This window comes from Copadichromis virginalis, linkage group LG16 (assembly GCF_057382275.1).
Source record: "Copadichromis virginalis isolate Kocher_CV1m ecotype Utaka linkage group LG16, C_Virginalis_male_GT1.1, whole genome shotgun sequence".
Classification (NCBI taxonomy): Eukaryota; Metazoa; Chordata; class Actinopteri; order Cichliformes; family Cichlidae; genus Copadichromis; species Copadichromis virginalis.
The window spans coordinates 34,600,239-34,615,540 of record NC_140633.1 but is presented as its reverse complement, the minus strand read 5'-3'; the positions used below and the strand labels follow the sequence as shown (position 1 = coordinate 34,615,540).

General features: G+C 40.8%; 1 protein-coding gene across 2 annotated transcripts in view; it reads right to left on the bottom strand.

Annotated features, from left to right (window-relative positions):
* The window catches only part of LOC146691225 (glutaminase kidney isoform, mitochondrial-like), a 41,322-nt gene that overhangs the window by 22,195 nt on the left and 3,825 nt on the right, over positions 1–15,302 (bottom strand). For both annotated transcript variants that reach the window (XM_085434534.1, XM_085434535.1), the window contains exons 2-7: positions 11,043–11,139; positions 10,667–10,788; positions 7,212–7,341; positions 5,885–5,964; positions 4,014–4,177; positions 2,417–2,475 (exon numbers count right to left, since the gene is read on the bottom strand). In XM_085434534.1, coding sequence (XP_085290660.1) covers positions 2,417–2,475; positions 4,014–4,177; positions 5,885–5,964; positions 7,212–7,341; positions 10,667–10,788; positions 11,043–11,139 — 652 coding nt within the window. The remainder of the gene's footprint in view (positions 1–2,416; positions 2,476–4,013; positions 4,178–5,884; positions 5,965–7,211; positions 7,342–10,666; positions 10,789–11,042; positions 11,140–15,302) is intronic.

Genomic DNA, 15,302 nt, shown 5'->3' with positions numbered 1-15,302 from the left:
CAGTAAGGATAAACTGTAGTGAGGAAAAAAAATTTAGTCCTGATTTTGGTGCAAATTCAAACTTTTGAAGCAGTTTAATGGGTCTGATGGGTGTCTCTGTCCGTGCTTTACAGTTTAAACATAACAGAGGTGTCAAAATACAATGTGTGGAGGCTTTTATTGCCAAAATTTAATTGAGAATCAGTGCAGCCTATTTTTCCCTGGTTTAAGAGTGTTTTGGCTAACCTAAACATGTCCAGACTCCAGCTCAGTAGGAAGCATTTAGTGACTCTGACACATGAATGATAAACTGCCTGCAAAACAAACAGTTTGTTTTGGTCCTGAGAAAAACGATCCAGCTCTTGATGCTAAAAGCTGTGGGTTGCTTTTATCACAGGGTTTCCTGCTCTACCTCCTCCTGCAGCTAAAAACAAAGCTGATAAGAGCAGAGAGTGAAACACAACAATAACACCAGGGTCATTGAACTGAAACACAGAGCAGTCGATTATCTGCAGATTTATTTTATATCATTCAAACATTTAAAATGACATGCAGGCGTTCGTCCATCTGATGACTGATTTTTGTGACTGTTACTCTTGCATCTGCTCTCTCGAATGTTTCAGTTTTCATTTTAGCTTCTTTTCGTTCATTTTTACTGCGATGCTCTTATTTTGTTATAAACCAAGCTCTTCCCTTTTTCTACCTTTTCTTTAAAAGCACAAAGTCATGCAATTAAATTCAAATAAAGCAGAGTTGGAACAAATGTTTGGTCATCCATCTACAGAAAGTAAAGGTCAGATTATTAATGGTTTAGAGGGATTAACATTTCCTGTAGTTGCCTTTGCCTCTGGGTTGCAGTGCAATTAATCAAAATCTAATTAAAATCACGATTTTACAATACAGTGCAAAGTTTATTGTTTCAAAAGTTCAAAAAGTCTGTGGTTTTTCCATCGGTTCTTCTTTGCTTTCTGCTCGTCTACCATGCAGGTCTCCCAGATACTCACCTAAACTCCCTAATGTGATGACCGTGTGTCACTTCACCTTCTCCGCCTCTTTTGTCCCTGCGTTTATTTGTTTTCATTTGACTTAAATTTAAAATTCATACCCCTGTAAAAAGACATTTTTTTAAATTTCAGTAAATAAACGTGATTACTATTTTTGTCGTAAACGTGGAGTCCTGCCTTATTTCAGTTCGGGACCAAAGGACCGGAGAGAAGACAGCGTTTAGTCTAAAAGCATTTTTGTAAATGAGCCTGCTGCTGTCTCTGTTTAAACTAATTTTGTCCTCTGCTTTGATTTAAATTAGGAGTGTTAAGAGTCTGCACTCCCCTTTGCTCAGCTGCTGTTTTTCAATCGCGACGCAAAAGCTGCGTGATAAACGTCCCTCTAATGTGAAGCTAACAGATCACGAGGCAAAGTGTAGTCACTTTAAAAACGGTTCATCTGCAGGGTGAAAATGAACAAGAAGCACAAATAGAAAAAAAAGATCGAATGAACAATGTTACAATAACATGTGGTCACTGAAAACACACAGACCTGAGCTACCTTTAAATACAAAAAGATCCAAATCACTCTGAAGAGCTTCCTTCTCTGGACTGCTTCCACTCAAGTCCAACAAAAACTAAACGTAACACCTTGAAGCTTTGGCAATATATCAATGCAGCTGGGATGAATCACTTCATTAGTCATACAGGATAAAGTCTAAGTGCTGGGGACAGAAAAAAAATAGGTCACCTCCAGAAAAAGCTGCAGCAATCGATCGTTAAAGTGAGTCATGACACAATAAAGGGGGGTCAAACATCTACTTGAAAGGCTTTAAAGTGTTTTTAAATGTAACTCTGCCAGAGGAAAAGCCTATGACAAAGCTGGCATTTAAGCCAGGTTTAATATCTCCTTTGTTTGGGGGGTCAGACTGTGAGCTGCAGCTGGTTTGATCTCTCACCAGAAAACTTACTGAATCTACGTTAAGGCTGAGATAAAATCTGAAGGTGTGCATTTTAACCTGTGCTTGCTCTCCGTGCAGGTTATTTTTAGTCTGTGTGGTTGAAGCGTGTGAGCTGGAGCAGCTAAGTGTCCTTCAGGAGGGATTAACGAGACTTTTAATCACCACAACAGGACACACGCCTAAGGGCAGTAACTTACAAATACCTCGAACTGAGTCAGTCGTAAACACGAGAACACAGTGGAAAGAAAATCATGAGTTTCACAAGAATCAGTTAAATAAGTCAGGAAATGGCAGGTAAATCATTAAAAGCAGGTTAATTAACCCCCAGACCCACAGCCTTACATTACCCCTCATTTTACCTCACTGATAAAGCAGCTCAGTGACGCCCACATTACAAGGAATTTTCTGAGGTTTGAGAGGAAGTGACACACAGACTGGACGTAAACGAACACAAACACACAGAGGAGGAGGACGAAGTGTGACTGCTTTTACCTTTATGAGTGAAGTACAAACAATAGCGCCAGCATTCACCATCGGGTTGTGCGGCTTATCTGCAAAACAACGAGAGCTCCGTTAGCGTGCTACGAAGGATCAAAGTGCAAACATTCGGCCTGAGAGCTGTGCATATACACAGATCAGAACACGAGGGTCAAGTGCATACACAGTAAACACTGACTCAAGATAATACAGAGAAACACAGCGGAGGCTGTAGCAGCTGAAACAGTCACAATATCTGATTTGAAGTATAAAACCGAACAAGTCTCTATGTAGCTTGCAAAAAAAACAGATGTATGTAGTCTAAGGAGCTGAGAAAGAAATGAACTATACTTCTGTAGGTTTTGTGTATATATGTATATATATGTAATGCTACTGTTAAGTGTTTATAAGCAAGTTTTTGTTGTTCATACAGTGGACTAACAAAGATTAAGAAAAAAAACAGTCCAGGCCTACTAAAAACCACCCACAGGGCAGATTTTTGCTGTAATGTGTAAAGAAAAGTGCGGCCTACTGTATCTAAAGTGTAACTTTCAACCTGACTGTTTGATGGCAACTGGCCGCTTGTTGATGTTTGTGTAGCTGTAAATGCAGGAATGTGCTGGTGGGCTGACAAAGTGTGTTGCAACTTGCTGCTGTATCTGTGGTATGCTGCTGATGATCTAACTCTAACCGTCAGGACTCTGTGTACATCACACAGCCCAGTGAGAACCATCTGTATGTATGGACAAGTTTAAAACTTATTGTTGTTACTACTGTAGAGGAGTGCAGTGTTTACAGTGTTGTGTGAGTGTGTGGAGGCGTGGACAGGGACATAGTGAAAAATAAATCCAGCACTTTCCTCCCTCAGATCTCTGAAAGAGCTTGAACGCTTACATCACCTGAATTTCCTTGTGGTCATGTGATCTGCTTACACAACATTATCCCCTTGCAGGGCTGCCCTGGCAGAAGGCGGGAGAACACAGGAAGTGACCATGACATGTCTGCAGTGTGAGCCTCAGCCTGGGGATTCTGGCATTTCCTCTCAAAATGCCCATTTTTGAACAACCCAACCACGTGTTCTCCCACAATGCATCTGACTACTCACAGCTCTCACACTCGTTCTAACCAATGCTACAGCTAGCTGAGCAGCGATGGCAGGCCGTGATAGCCTCCCCCATCAAGCATCGCAGTGAGATGCAAGCGCACGTCCTGATAAAAGAAGCCCTTAGTCTTTATTAGCCATGTGACTGAGGTTTAATAAGCTGAACTGTTTTTCCACACACCTACACACAAAAGCAACACACGCCCCCTTTTGCTGGCTTTTTTGGGCATGTAAAAAAAACAGCTAACACAGACTTGTTAAAAAAACACCTATTCAGGGGGTCAACATAGGCCTGCATGTTTTTAACCCTACAAAAAGGTAGAGTGCCAAGACATGTGGCCAGGCGAGGGGGCTGCTTCGCTGGATTTCTGACTCATTGTGATTTAAGAACATCTGACCCTCGCATCATATCTACCACTTAAGTCTTCCACCAACTTCCTGTACCCTGCACTAGCTCTTCATCGCTTTACTTGGAGGACAAGGTTTAATAAAAAGTCCAAGACAACTCACCATCTTCATTCAGGAAGAGCTTGTTGAAGCGGAGGCCGCTGGGCTCCTTCCCGATGAAACTGTGCACGTACTCCGTGCTGTGGTCGTGCACGGCGACGGCATACTTCAGAGGCTTCACACAAGACTGCATGCAGAAGGGGACCTTAGTGTCTCCCACCGTATGTCTGCAACAAAAACATAAAGATAGGACGTTATCAGAGCAGGCCGCAGGCTGCGGGTTCAGTGATTAGAGACAAGAAGAAGCCAGAACAGACACGTGAAAACAGTGAGTGTTTCACAATTTGTAGGAAAGGCACGATAAACTGAAGTAACACTGTGTAAAAACAAAACCGTTATCTTTACAACTGTCAAGGTTTGTTAAACAAACTTTTATGAAAGTTTACAAGCACTAATCAGAGAACAGGGTGATCAGAACGCCTCCTGACATAGTTACTGAGAAATGGTTATTTCTTTACACGTGTTTTGTCTTTTCTGGGAAATACAAGTGGGATAGAATCAACAGTTTTAACCAGCTTGAACCAGGACCGCCATACAATAATTAAAAAACAAACAAACTGGTTAATCTAGTGCTTCTCTGAAATATAAACACTGACCTTCACAAAGATTACTGCACTAAAACAGGTACTATAACGTATAATGTAATATAACACCTTAATTTTTTTTCTGCGGTTGCCTGGTGACTGTAATGATTTATTTCTGCTGTCAATGACCTGCTGCAGGGAGCTATGCCAATTGAAGATTAATTGTCCAACAGAGTTAACCTCTGGGTGACCGTGTTTGAGCATAAAGGTGATTGCATAGGTCGCCCTGGTGGGCTGCAACTTGTCTCCTAGCAACCATTCTCTCACAGATTGGTAAAGACTTGCAGATAACTGCTGTTGACTTTATAAACGCAGATTACCAACAAGTTGCAATTCATCTAAATCAGTCTGTGCGATGAGCTCAACATGTCAGCATCTCTTTGGAGATGAGCATATATACAAGCAACTGAACTCGACTCAGCTGCTTGTTTTCTGATTACGTTCCTGTGTAAGAGCGTTCGGTGTCATTCTGCAGTTAAATTGCTGTCCTTTAGCAGCTTTGTCGCTATTTGTGGAAGAAATTCCGTTTCAGATCTTTGAGGTTCTGGCTGGAATCTAAATGTAAATAAATAATGTGGATTTCTGATTTCTGATTTTGCAGACACCAACAGATTTGCGATTTTCATTGATTTAAAGTTCATTTTATCAAAAACAGTTTGCATGAAACTCCAACTTGACTTTGCTTAACTGCAACCTGATAACAGTCTAACTCCATCTTACTGGTGTTTTAATCACCATCACAGGCCTAGTCCCCTAGTCTGCAAAGCAACTACATCAAAGGTAACACCATCACTATTCTTTGGGTTGTGCCACCAACTCTAACAACTAATTCTAACCCAGTATGACTCCAGTAAGGATGTTAGGATTTCGGGTATTTGCATCCTTGACCTTATTCATTCAGTCACTTTGTACAGCTCGTGACCACAATTAAGGGCAGGACTGCATATCAACAGGTAAATCCAATCAAAAAACAGCAGTTAGAATTTACCGATCTGCTGTGGAAACTTCTGTTTCTTCTTCTTTCTTTAGGTCTTAAAAAATCTTAAGATAAGATGAAGGTGACAGAGTAAAACACAGCACCATCTCAGAATCATTAACCAGGTTTCCTGAGGTTTTAATAAAAAAAACAATGCGTAAAAACTGTCCTGTTAGCGTTCCTCACTTCACTCCTGGAACATTATTGTGTTATTATTTAACCAGCATATAGCTGAACATGGCGATTTCACACAGCAACAGTGTGTGAGAACCATTAAGCGAACATTAAGTATTAATGTGCTACCAGCGTCTCACCTCTGCCCGTCCACCGTGCACAGAGAGACCGCCCACAGGTCGGGGCTGAACTTGGCCAGCTGAGGAATGTAGTCTGCAACCTGAAAGAGAGGGCAGGCAGGTGAGAGAGGAGGCAGGTCACCTTACACTGCTGACGTCTGCCGAGGCTCAGGCTTCAGCACACAGCACACACACAGAGCTGGTAATACACAATAACAAACCTCAGAAGGAAGAATCCACCCTCGGTCATTCAAAATAAGTTAAATTAGGACAACATGCTAATTTACCTTCAGCTACCATCATGACAGTGGCTCACTTCCTGCACTCTTATTATTCAGACTAACAAGGCCCCTTTAAAAACAGTTTCATATTAAACACGGCAAACACCTGTAGTTTCTGTGAGTTAAAAGCTCTAAAGAGTCCGTTTTAAATAGTTCTTTCTACTCTTGGCTTAAATGTTTCAGGTTAGCACAGAGGCCCAATATAAGATATATAAGGATCGCTTTAAACTAATAATCATGCAAAACTACTCTAGAAGAGTCCAGGAATAAAAACATGAGCTGGAAACATCAGATCAGATTCTTATCAAATAAAAAGAAAGTCTTCATCTGGTCTAGCAGAGCACCAGTTTGGCTTAGAAGCCGCCATTTTTCTACAGAGAAGACTTTTACAAACAGGAAAACACAGCTAGGGAAGCAGCGACTGAAATTGTGAATCGATACTGATGTTTAAATTTAGGATGATATTTTATTTAAGTCTTTCTTTTGTTAGTGATTATTTCCTCTTTGTTCAAAGGAACAAGGAACGGGTCATTTATCTGATGTGACACCTTATAAATACAGACCACTATAACCCGGGCTGAGTCTGTATTTCTGATAGATGGATGTTTGCAAACTGACTAAACACAGCCACTAATTTCGCCTCTGCTTTTTTAAAAATTGTTTTAGTTTAACAGGTCAAACATCCTCCCTCCTACAACCCTGCTGGAGTAAACAGCCCTCTATTAGATTGTTAGTTTTCCGTTTAATTTAGGGATATTAGCCGATATTTCTCCTTTTTATGACTTTGCTGACTTTGTTTTGAATGCCTGAAAGTTTTCACAGCGAGCGCCAAACAGATGACGCAAACAGAAATATGCTGTCAGTGAAAATCCTGCACTCTTCTGCGAAAGTGACAGCTAGCTCACAGCGGCCTCAAAGATCCCTTTAACTCGTCTGAGGGCAGATTTTTCCCTTTGAGGCTCGACTGATCCAAACTTTCGACTGCACCTGAGAAGAGACTGATGGTAATGGCTAAATTATAACCATGATGCAGAGAGAAAGAAAAATCCATGGATCTAAGGACACACCTGCCCTCCAGTGAGATTTTTGGCATTCTCATACAGCTCATCAATATGGGAGGTGAAGGACTGGAAGTCTGGGATGACGAACTTCTTGCGGAAGGCCTGAGTGAGCAGGACAATGTTGCTCTGGACACACCTGATGAATAAATCACAGAAAGCATGCTAAAACATCGGAACTGCATGCAACTGGAGGTAAAGTTTGCAACCCTGAAGTCTGACAAACTTTTGTGACGTGTTTGATGAAGAAGCTTCATCAGAACAGTTTGATCAGCAGCTCATTTTGTCCTGGAAGGAGCCTGATCCAACATGAGCCCACACACTGATGAATGAGAGATTTCACACACTGTAAAACCATGAAGGAAGTAACCAAAGCTAAGCAGCAGCGCCAGCTGGGATGGATCAGTTTAACTGACAACTATGTTTGAATCAAACCCCCAAATCTTATAAACGAGGGCTGTTCCATACATCGCACGTTTTGTGTGTTAGTGACGTGACTTCAGGAGATGAGTTTGAGGTGAGGAGGAAGAGGACAACATTTTATTAAGATGCTGGCGGTGTTATGTTTCCTTTGTGCTTTTGTTTCTTTGGCGAATGGGACCCCTTCCCCAACAACACATAGTTAAGATGCTTCATATCTTGAGTCTGAAAGTGCAGGCAGAAATTAAAGAGCTATACGAGCACATGAACGCCTACGACCTCTCTCCTCCTCCACCTTGATATACTTCCCAGCCACTGAATTTAAATATAGTGGAGGAACATGGCGGCTTCCACAAACCACAAACCCATTCCTATATTTTTAATGGATTAAATGTAAGTTTATGAAACACATCAATTTGTTGGAAAACATAATTTGCACATTAATACATATCTGTATATATTTATACTATGAGTACTTAAAAAAATACTAACTCTGTACCTGTAGCCCTCACCTCAGTAGTGATGAAGTGCTTTGAACGCCTGGTCAGAGACTTCATCATTTCTTCACTACCAGACACACTGGACCCACTACAGTTCGCTTACCGTCCAAATCGTTCCACAGACGATGCCATCTCTCATCTCCTCCACACATCACTCACTCACTTGGACACTAGAAGGGGGAATTATGTTAAAATGCTCTTCATAGACTACAGCTCTGCATTTAACACCATAATTCCCTCCACACTCACCACCAAGCTGGAGCATCTGGGACTCAGCTCATCTATGTGTCAGTGGATCTCCAACTTCCTAACTGGCAGACCACAGGCAGTAAGGATGGGCGGACATGTCTCAGCCTCCACCACTCTCAGCACTGGAGCCCCCCAGGGGTGTGTTCTGAGCCCCCTGCTGTACTCTTTGTACACATATGACTGTGTGGCCACTACCAGCTCCACCACCATCATCAAGTTTGCTGACGACACCGTCGTGGTGGGCCTGATCTCTGATAACAACGAGACGGCTTACCTGAAGGAGATTAGGAATCTGGAGAACTGGTGCCAGAGGAACAACCTCCTTCTAAACGTCAGTAAGACAAAGGAGCTGATAGTGGACTTCAGCACTAAGCAGGAGAGGAACTACCAGACCCCCGTCATCAACGAGTGCCCAGTGGAGAGAGTGGACAGCTTCAAATACCTCGGAGTTCACATCACGCAGGACCTGTCATGGTCCTGTCACATCAACACCGTGGTGAAAAAGGCCCGACAGCGTCTCTACCACCTCAGACGCTTGAGAGACTTCCAACTGCCCTCCAAGGTGCTCAGGAACGTTTACTCGTGCACCATAGAGAGCATCCTGGCGGGAAACATCTTAACCTGGTTCGGGAACAGCACCATGCAGGACAGACGAGCTCTACAGAGGGTTGTGCGGTCAGCTGAGCGCACCATCCGCTCCGAGCTCCCTGACCTGCACTCAATCTACAGCAGGCGGTGCTGGACCAAGGCCAGGAAGATCGTGAAGGACCTCAGCCATCCCAACAACAGACTGTTCTCTCTGTTGAGGTCAGGAAAGCGATTCCGCTCCCTGAAGACCAACACAGAGAGACTGAGGAGGAGCTTCTTCCTGCAGGCGATACGGTCTCTCAATCACACCACCACACAGTACTGACCCACACATATGGTTCTTACACACACACTGGACTTTCTGGACATTGTTTTTGCACAACACTGGTCACTATATTCTTCATTTCCAGTTAATACTTGTACAGCTGCTGTTATTGTGTATATATTTATTTATATTTAGATTTCTTCATACATTCTTATATAGTTCTATATTGTGTATTGTGTATTTTGTTGTACAGTTATTTTATTTTCAACTTTAATTTATATATTTTATCTTATTCTTTCCCAGTTAAATTTACCCTTCATTCTAATTTGTGTTGTACAGTTATTTCATTTTTAACCTTAATTTATATTTTATTCCTTCCTAGTTAAATTTACCCTTTTTAATTTTTCATATTTATTTCCTATCTTATTCATAGCCTTTTCCTTTTTTGTTCTCTTTAGGTCACGAGCAGTTGTCCAAGCATTTCACTACATATCGTACTGTGTATGACTGTGTACGTGACAAATAAAATTTGAATTTGATTTGAATTTGAAAAAGCTCAACCCAAAATAAACTGTCCCTGATAGAAAATATTTTCACTTTCACTATGTGACAATGTTGTGTAGCACCTGACGAGTTAAAGGGTTAAGTTATTTCAGTTATTGTTAAGCAGTTATTTTTTACTTTTACTTAAAATTTCCAGGGAAAACACTGCCTGTGCTACTTTTGTGCTCACATTTTACTTGTGCTGTGTCACTGTTATTGCTGCTCCTGGCGCCTTCTTTCAATATATTCCTACTTTGAAGTAGGTAATATGTCATCGGTGACAGTAGCTCACTCGAAAATGAGAATGAAAAACTCCCTTGTTTTTCTAATGCTGCTTGCAAGCATGAAGAAAATGTTCAGTAATTTCTGGCTGACAATTAGAAAGACCAAAGAACAGTCACAATTTCACATTCTGTTCACTTTGGGTTACAAATCAAGCGCACCACCTTATTTACAGCGGTGTGCTTTCACCCCTCCTGAAAGCCGGAGAAAACGTAATCTTCACTCATGCTACAATGAAATGAAGGCTTTCACTCACTGCAGCAAAATATTGCTAAATATGTTAATTTTAAGGAAATCCTTTTTTTTTTTTTTTAAAAAAAAGAAGAAAAATGAATGCTTTAAAGTGAGTAACTGATAGCGTTAAATAACTGATCGAGCAGGCCCTGTGAATGAAAAGCTAAACTAATTCTGCACAATCAACTGCCTACTTCACACTTGAATATATTTTTGTACTCATATAATAAGGAAATTCAAATACTTGAATTTGCTTATTAATAACACACGACCATCAACATGTGCTGAATTCTTTTTGAGGCTGCTGTCAGTGCAGTTTCCTTGAAAAAATGAAGAAAAAGGTGGAGATAAAAAATAAATAACACCATAACGAGCAGCCTCACTTCTTGAAAAGGTGCCTGTCCAGTGTAACGCCATCTGAAGTCTTCTTTAGAGTTTCTTTCAGTGTTTCCATGCACTCCTTCAGTCGGGGATCTCCGGAACGAAGCCCCGTGGCTTTCAGTGCCTAAAATTAATTAAACAAAGACGTTTTTGGTGAATATTTTCACATTTTTAACACAGAAGTCAAAACTGTTTGGATGAAATATTCACATGAATACTAGGAGTGAAAAAATGTCAGTTTACAGCCAACCAGCAGGTTTCTAGTTTTTATGTTTTAATTTATTTATTTCAATTAAGTAACATGTCTCCTAACACCCAGTTGCAGTGCACCATAATAACTCTGAATGTATGTAACCAAACTGAATCTGAAGGACTTACTGTGAGAAATTTGTGAGCAGGAATCGTCTCTTGACCTTCGGCCACTGTGTAGAAAAGCAAATCCTCCAAACTCGGGAGAATCCCTGCGTTTCTTCTCCTGGGATAGAAAGAAAAGACAGAAAGGAGGCAATGATTAAGTCCCCAAAGCAGTATCGTCACCTAAAAGCACTTTACACACGAGCTCTGATATAAAGTAACTGCAGCCTCTCAGGGTTGTTGACACACAGCAGAATCGCCCTTTAACACAAACCACACTATACCGTATTCTCACTTTTCAAGCCAGTGTAAACACAGAGCTTATCTTTGGCTGTTGATACAGCCATTTACACATTAGTGACGGATCTAATAGAAATAAGCAGGCCAAGCGTTAGTGACAAAAGGTGTGTGTGTTTGTTTATACAGTAAATCCGAAAAACGGCTTTACTCTTTATAAAACGCCACATTACTGAGTCTATCCTTTTATAGATGTAAATGAAACAGCAATGATGATGATTCATGAGGAGATGAGATGACAGATGTACTATAAACAATATGACTGTTTGTATCGGAGACAAAGTTTAAATTGATACTTCCGGCGCCGTCTCGGATGGCAGCCTGTCTAACATGCTCTCTACAGTTGAAAATTACTTTCCTATTTTGGCGGGTCCTTTAATGTTTGTAGGAAAATGCTGACAATGTTCTATCACTCTGTGGTAGAGAGTGTTCTGTTCTTTGCAGCTGTGCTGGGGCAGTGGGGTGAAGACAGCCGATGCCAACAGGCTGAACAAACTGATTAAAAAGGCTGGTTCTGTCCTGGGTGTCAGACTGGAGAACCTAGAGGAGGTGTCCGAGAGGAGAATGCTAAAAAGGCTTCTTTGTATCATGGACAACCCCTCCCACCCCATGCACGCCTCCATGATGGATCATCGGAGCACACGCAGCAAAAGACTCATTGCCCTGAAATGCAGAACTGACGGCCACAGAAAATCCTTTGTACCGGAGGCAATAAAACTATACAACTCTTCCTCACTCTGTAGGTGATTTTCCTGAAGATTAATAACAAGCTATTCTGTTCCCATTCAGACCGTGCTATATCACCCAACAGTTTTTTCATTGAATGTTTGTTTCATCTCCCCATCATATGCTGCTACTCTTGTATCCATTTGCACAAAACTATGTCACTTTTACAATCACCTGCACTAATAGCTAAGCTATTTATTTTTCAGGATATAGTTATACTGTTACTTGCTACAGTTATTCGATATTATATTTTGCACTATCCTAATGCATATTACTGTATACTTGTATTCTATTGTACATATTGTATATCTTATTACTCTCTTCCTGTCTCTCTTGCTGCATTGTGCATGTGTATGACAAAAGAATTTCCCTCGGGATAAATTAAGTTCTTCTTATCTTATCTTAAATGGTTTTGGAAGGAAGAGAAGACGAGCTTTAGAGGAATATTTGGTACAGCTCAATCCAATAGAGCATATTTGGGACGTGATGGAATGGCAGACTGACATCATGAATATGCAGCAACATTGCTCAGCAAAATTCCTGAGCAATGTTTCCAGCAACTTGTTGAATTTGTGCTGTGATATTGTGAAATTATATCTGAGGGCAAAAGTGGGCAAATTCAGTTTTAACAAGGTGCATCTAATAAACTGTCTGGTGAGTGTGTCCTTGTGTGTATGTGCTGCCATATTCTGGTGCAACGGTTAAGTCCATGCACATTTATACTTTTTCCTTATTCACTGAATTGAGCTAATGCATTAAACAGTGTACACTGTCTCCACTTAAATAATGTTGCAATAGAAGCATCTATAATTACATAAACCCCCAAACTACGTGACCGCTGCACACAGGTTTGGTGGTTGTGTCTGGATCAGACCTAAATTCCAGAAATTCTCCCGTCTTTGGTCCCGTCCAGCCCTCGGAGGCTCTTGGATTAATAAAACCAACACTGTGGCTCGTTCACACGCCGGGATGACACCGCAGCAGAGGAGAAAAGTTAGCTCGGCACAGAGAAGCATTCAAACATCTGGATTTTTTTCAAGACACCAACAAATTTAACCTGGAAATAAATAAATGAGCCACCAAAACTTTGCACTGCACAGACTAGATTTAGCTCTGCCAACAGCCACATCACCATTTAAAATCCCAGGATTCACCCTGCGCTCCTCCCTGCCTTCCTCTCATCTCTTCCTGTTCTCCACAGAGTAAACACTCCACATTCAGCCGAGGTAACGACAGCCAAACGTGTGCAAACACACCCAGATCGACTGAAATGCCGTCAGTCGGGCATGCATGATTCAAGAGATTTATTGACCCGACATCTGCCTCTGCACGCACAGCAACAATAAGAACAGCACACAGTCGAAAGGAAACTTGCATGCGATATGCATCTAAGATAAAGTCTCCACTCTCACATGTGCTAATCTGAGACACTCTTAAGCACAACCTGCCCTCTGATGTATTTCACGCTGCTGAGCAGTCATTCAGACTCTGTGGAGGAGGGGTTTGCACTGAGATCTTTCTGCTCTGAAACTTGCAGCAGCCACATGGCGGCATTTTGTGCAGAGCCGGCAGAAAACACGAGGGCGGCTTCATGTAATTAAACTCCACACATCAGTGTGGGTTCATTAGTCATGATGAGGCCCATTTAACTTTTGAATTCATTCATTTATCAAAACTAATAAATCTCCACTTGGGATTCTCAAGTCATCTACCAGAGCATCCATCACAGAAGAGGTTTAAACAGGATGTGACCACAGACTGGACATCGACATGGATCTAGCCACTGTTACGCCGCTCATTGGTTTCTCGAGTTTCAACATTAGTGTTCAATATACATCACAGCATCTAATTATCGCTATTGGCATAAATGATCCCTTATACACCTTTTTACTAGCTAAAAGTGTCCTGAACCATTATCCTGAGGCGATTAATTCAAATTCAGAATGAAGAGGGTGTTCATGGTCATCAAAAATAGGCTGGGCTTTCCTTAAAACAGCCTGATGATGCAGCTTAACCAATGAAATTTGTTGTCAACCAGTAATTTTTCCAGCAGCTCTAACAATCCTGTTCAGTTTGTTCTTAATTCCCCCAGTCAGGTTACCATACCAGACTGAATTATTGAACATAAGGATGCTTTCAATCAAGCTCACATAACTGACACAAGCCTCTCAACTTTATCTTTAAGAGCTGATATCACTGATAATGCTAATCAATAAAGGAGGAAGCAGTTACTTCTACCTAAACCTGCTTCTGGATGTTTTAAGTCATCTTAGATCATGAGTTTAAAATTCTGGTTGTACCATAGGGCTGCTCGATTATGGCAAAAATGATAATCACGATTATTTTCACTGAAATTGAGATCACGATTATTTGACGATATTTATTTAACCCTTTAAGACCTACTATAGAACCAAGTCCACCAGAGCTTTTTTTTTTTTTTTTTTTTTTACATGCTGTAGTGCCATTTGTGGGAGCATTTCAAGTTGCTAAACATCAATACAACTGTTATAGCCCATATTTTAATAATATGTATGCATTAAGTCCATAGTAATTACATAAATTGCAAAAAAGTGCAATAAACTACAAAAAAAATTGAAAATCGCTTTTGTTTTGTTTACATATATTTCTACTTGGAGAAATTTAAGAGGCTTATCCCTCAAAACTTTAAATACAATAAAGTTGCAAAAAATAGTTTACAACAACAGGAAATTTATTTTGAGTGTCTTCATAGTTTTATTTTGGAGATACAGCAATTTTTATATACTGCAGGAAAAACAAAAAACAATCCTATGATGCAAATTTGCAAAGAAAACAGCATGTGCCTCATTTCACTGTGGGAAGTGTTACGAACAGCTGATAGGAACGGCAAAGCGTGTTTCTGGAATATTATGTTTTTGTTCCTGCAAGCGCTTTTTATGCAATTTTTGCAAAGCTATATGTGGAACGAAACCGTGACCGAGGACAAGCTGATGGCATCAGATGTAAGTACAACTCCTCCGGTTTCATATGCAAAACAAATTATTGCGCTAGCTTACACGGTTCAGGTTCTACAGGGATTTAAAAATAGTTACGCAAAACGGAGCGTGCTGCTCTGACCGGCTTTAAAGGGTTAACAATGACTTTAAAAAATAATATAAAATAGTGTGCAACACCACTGAAGTTTTTTTTTTAAACTCTCTTTTCAACCAACGGCAGTCACTCTCCAAATAACTTCTGCTTAGCTTTCTGAGCTTCCCTCGGGTCCTCTTAATCAGCGGTCTC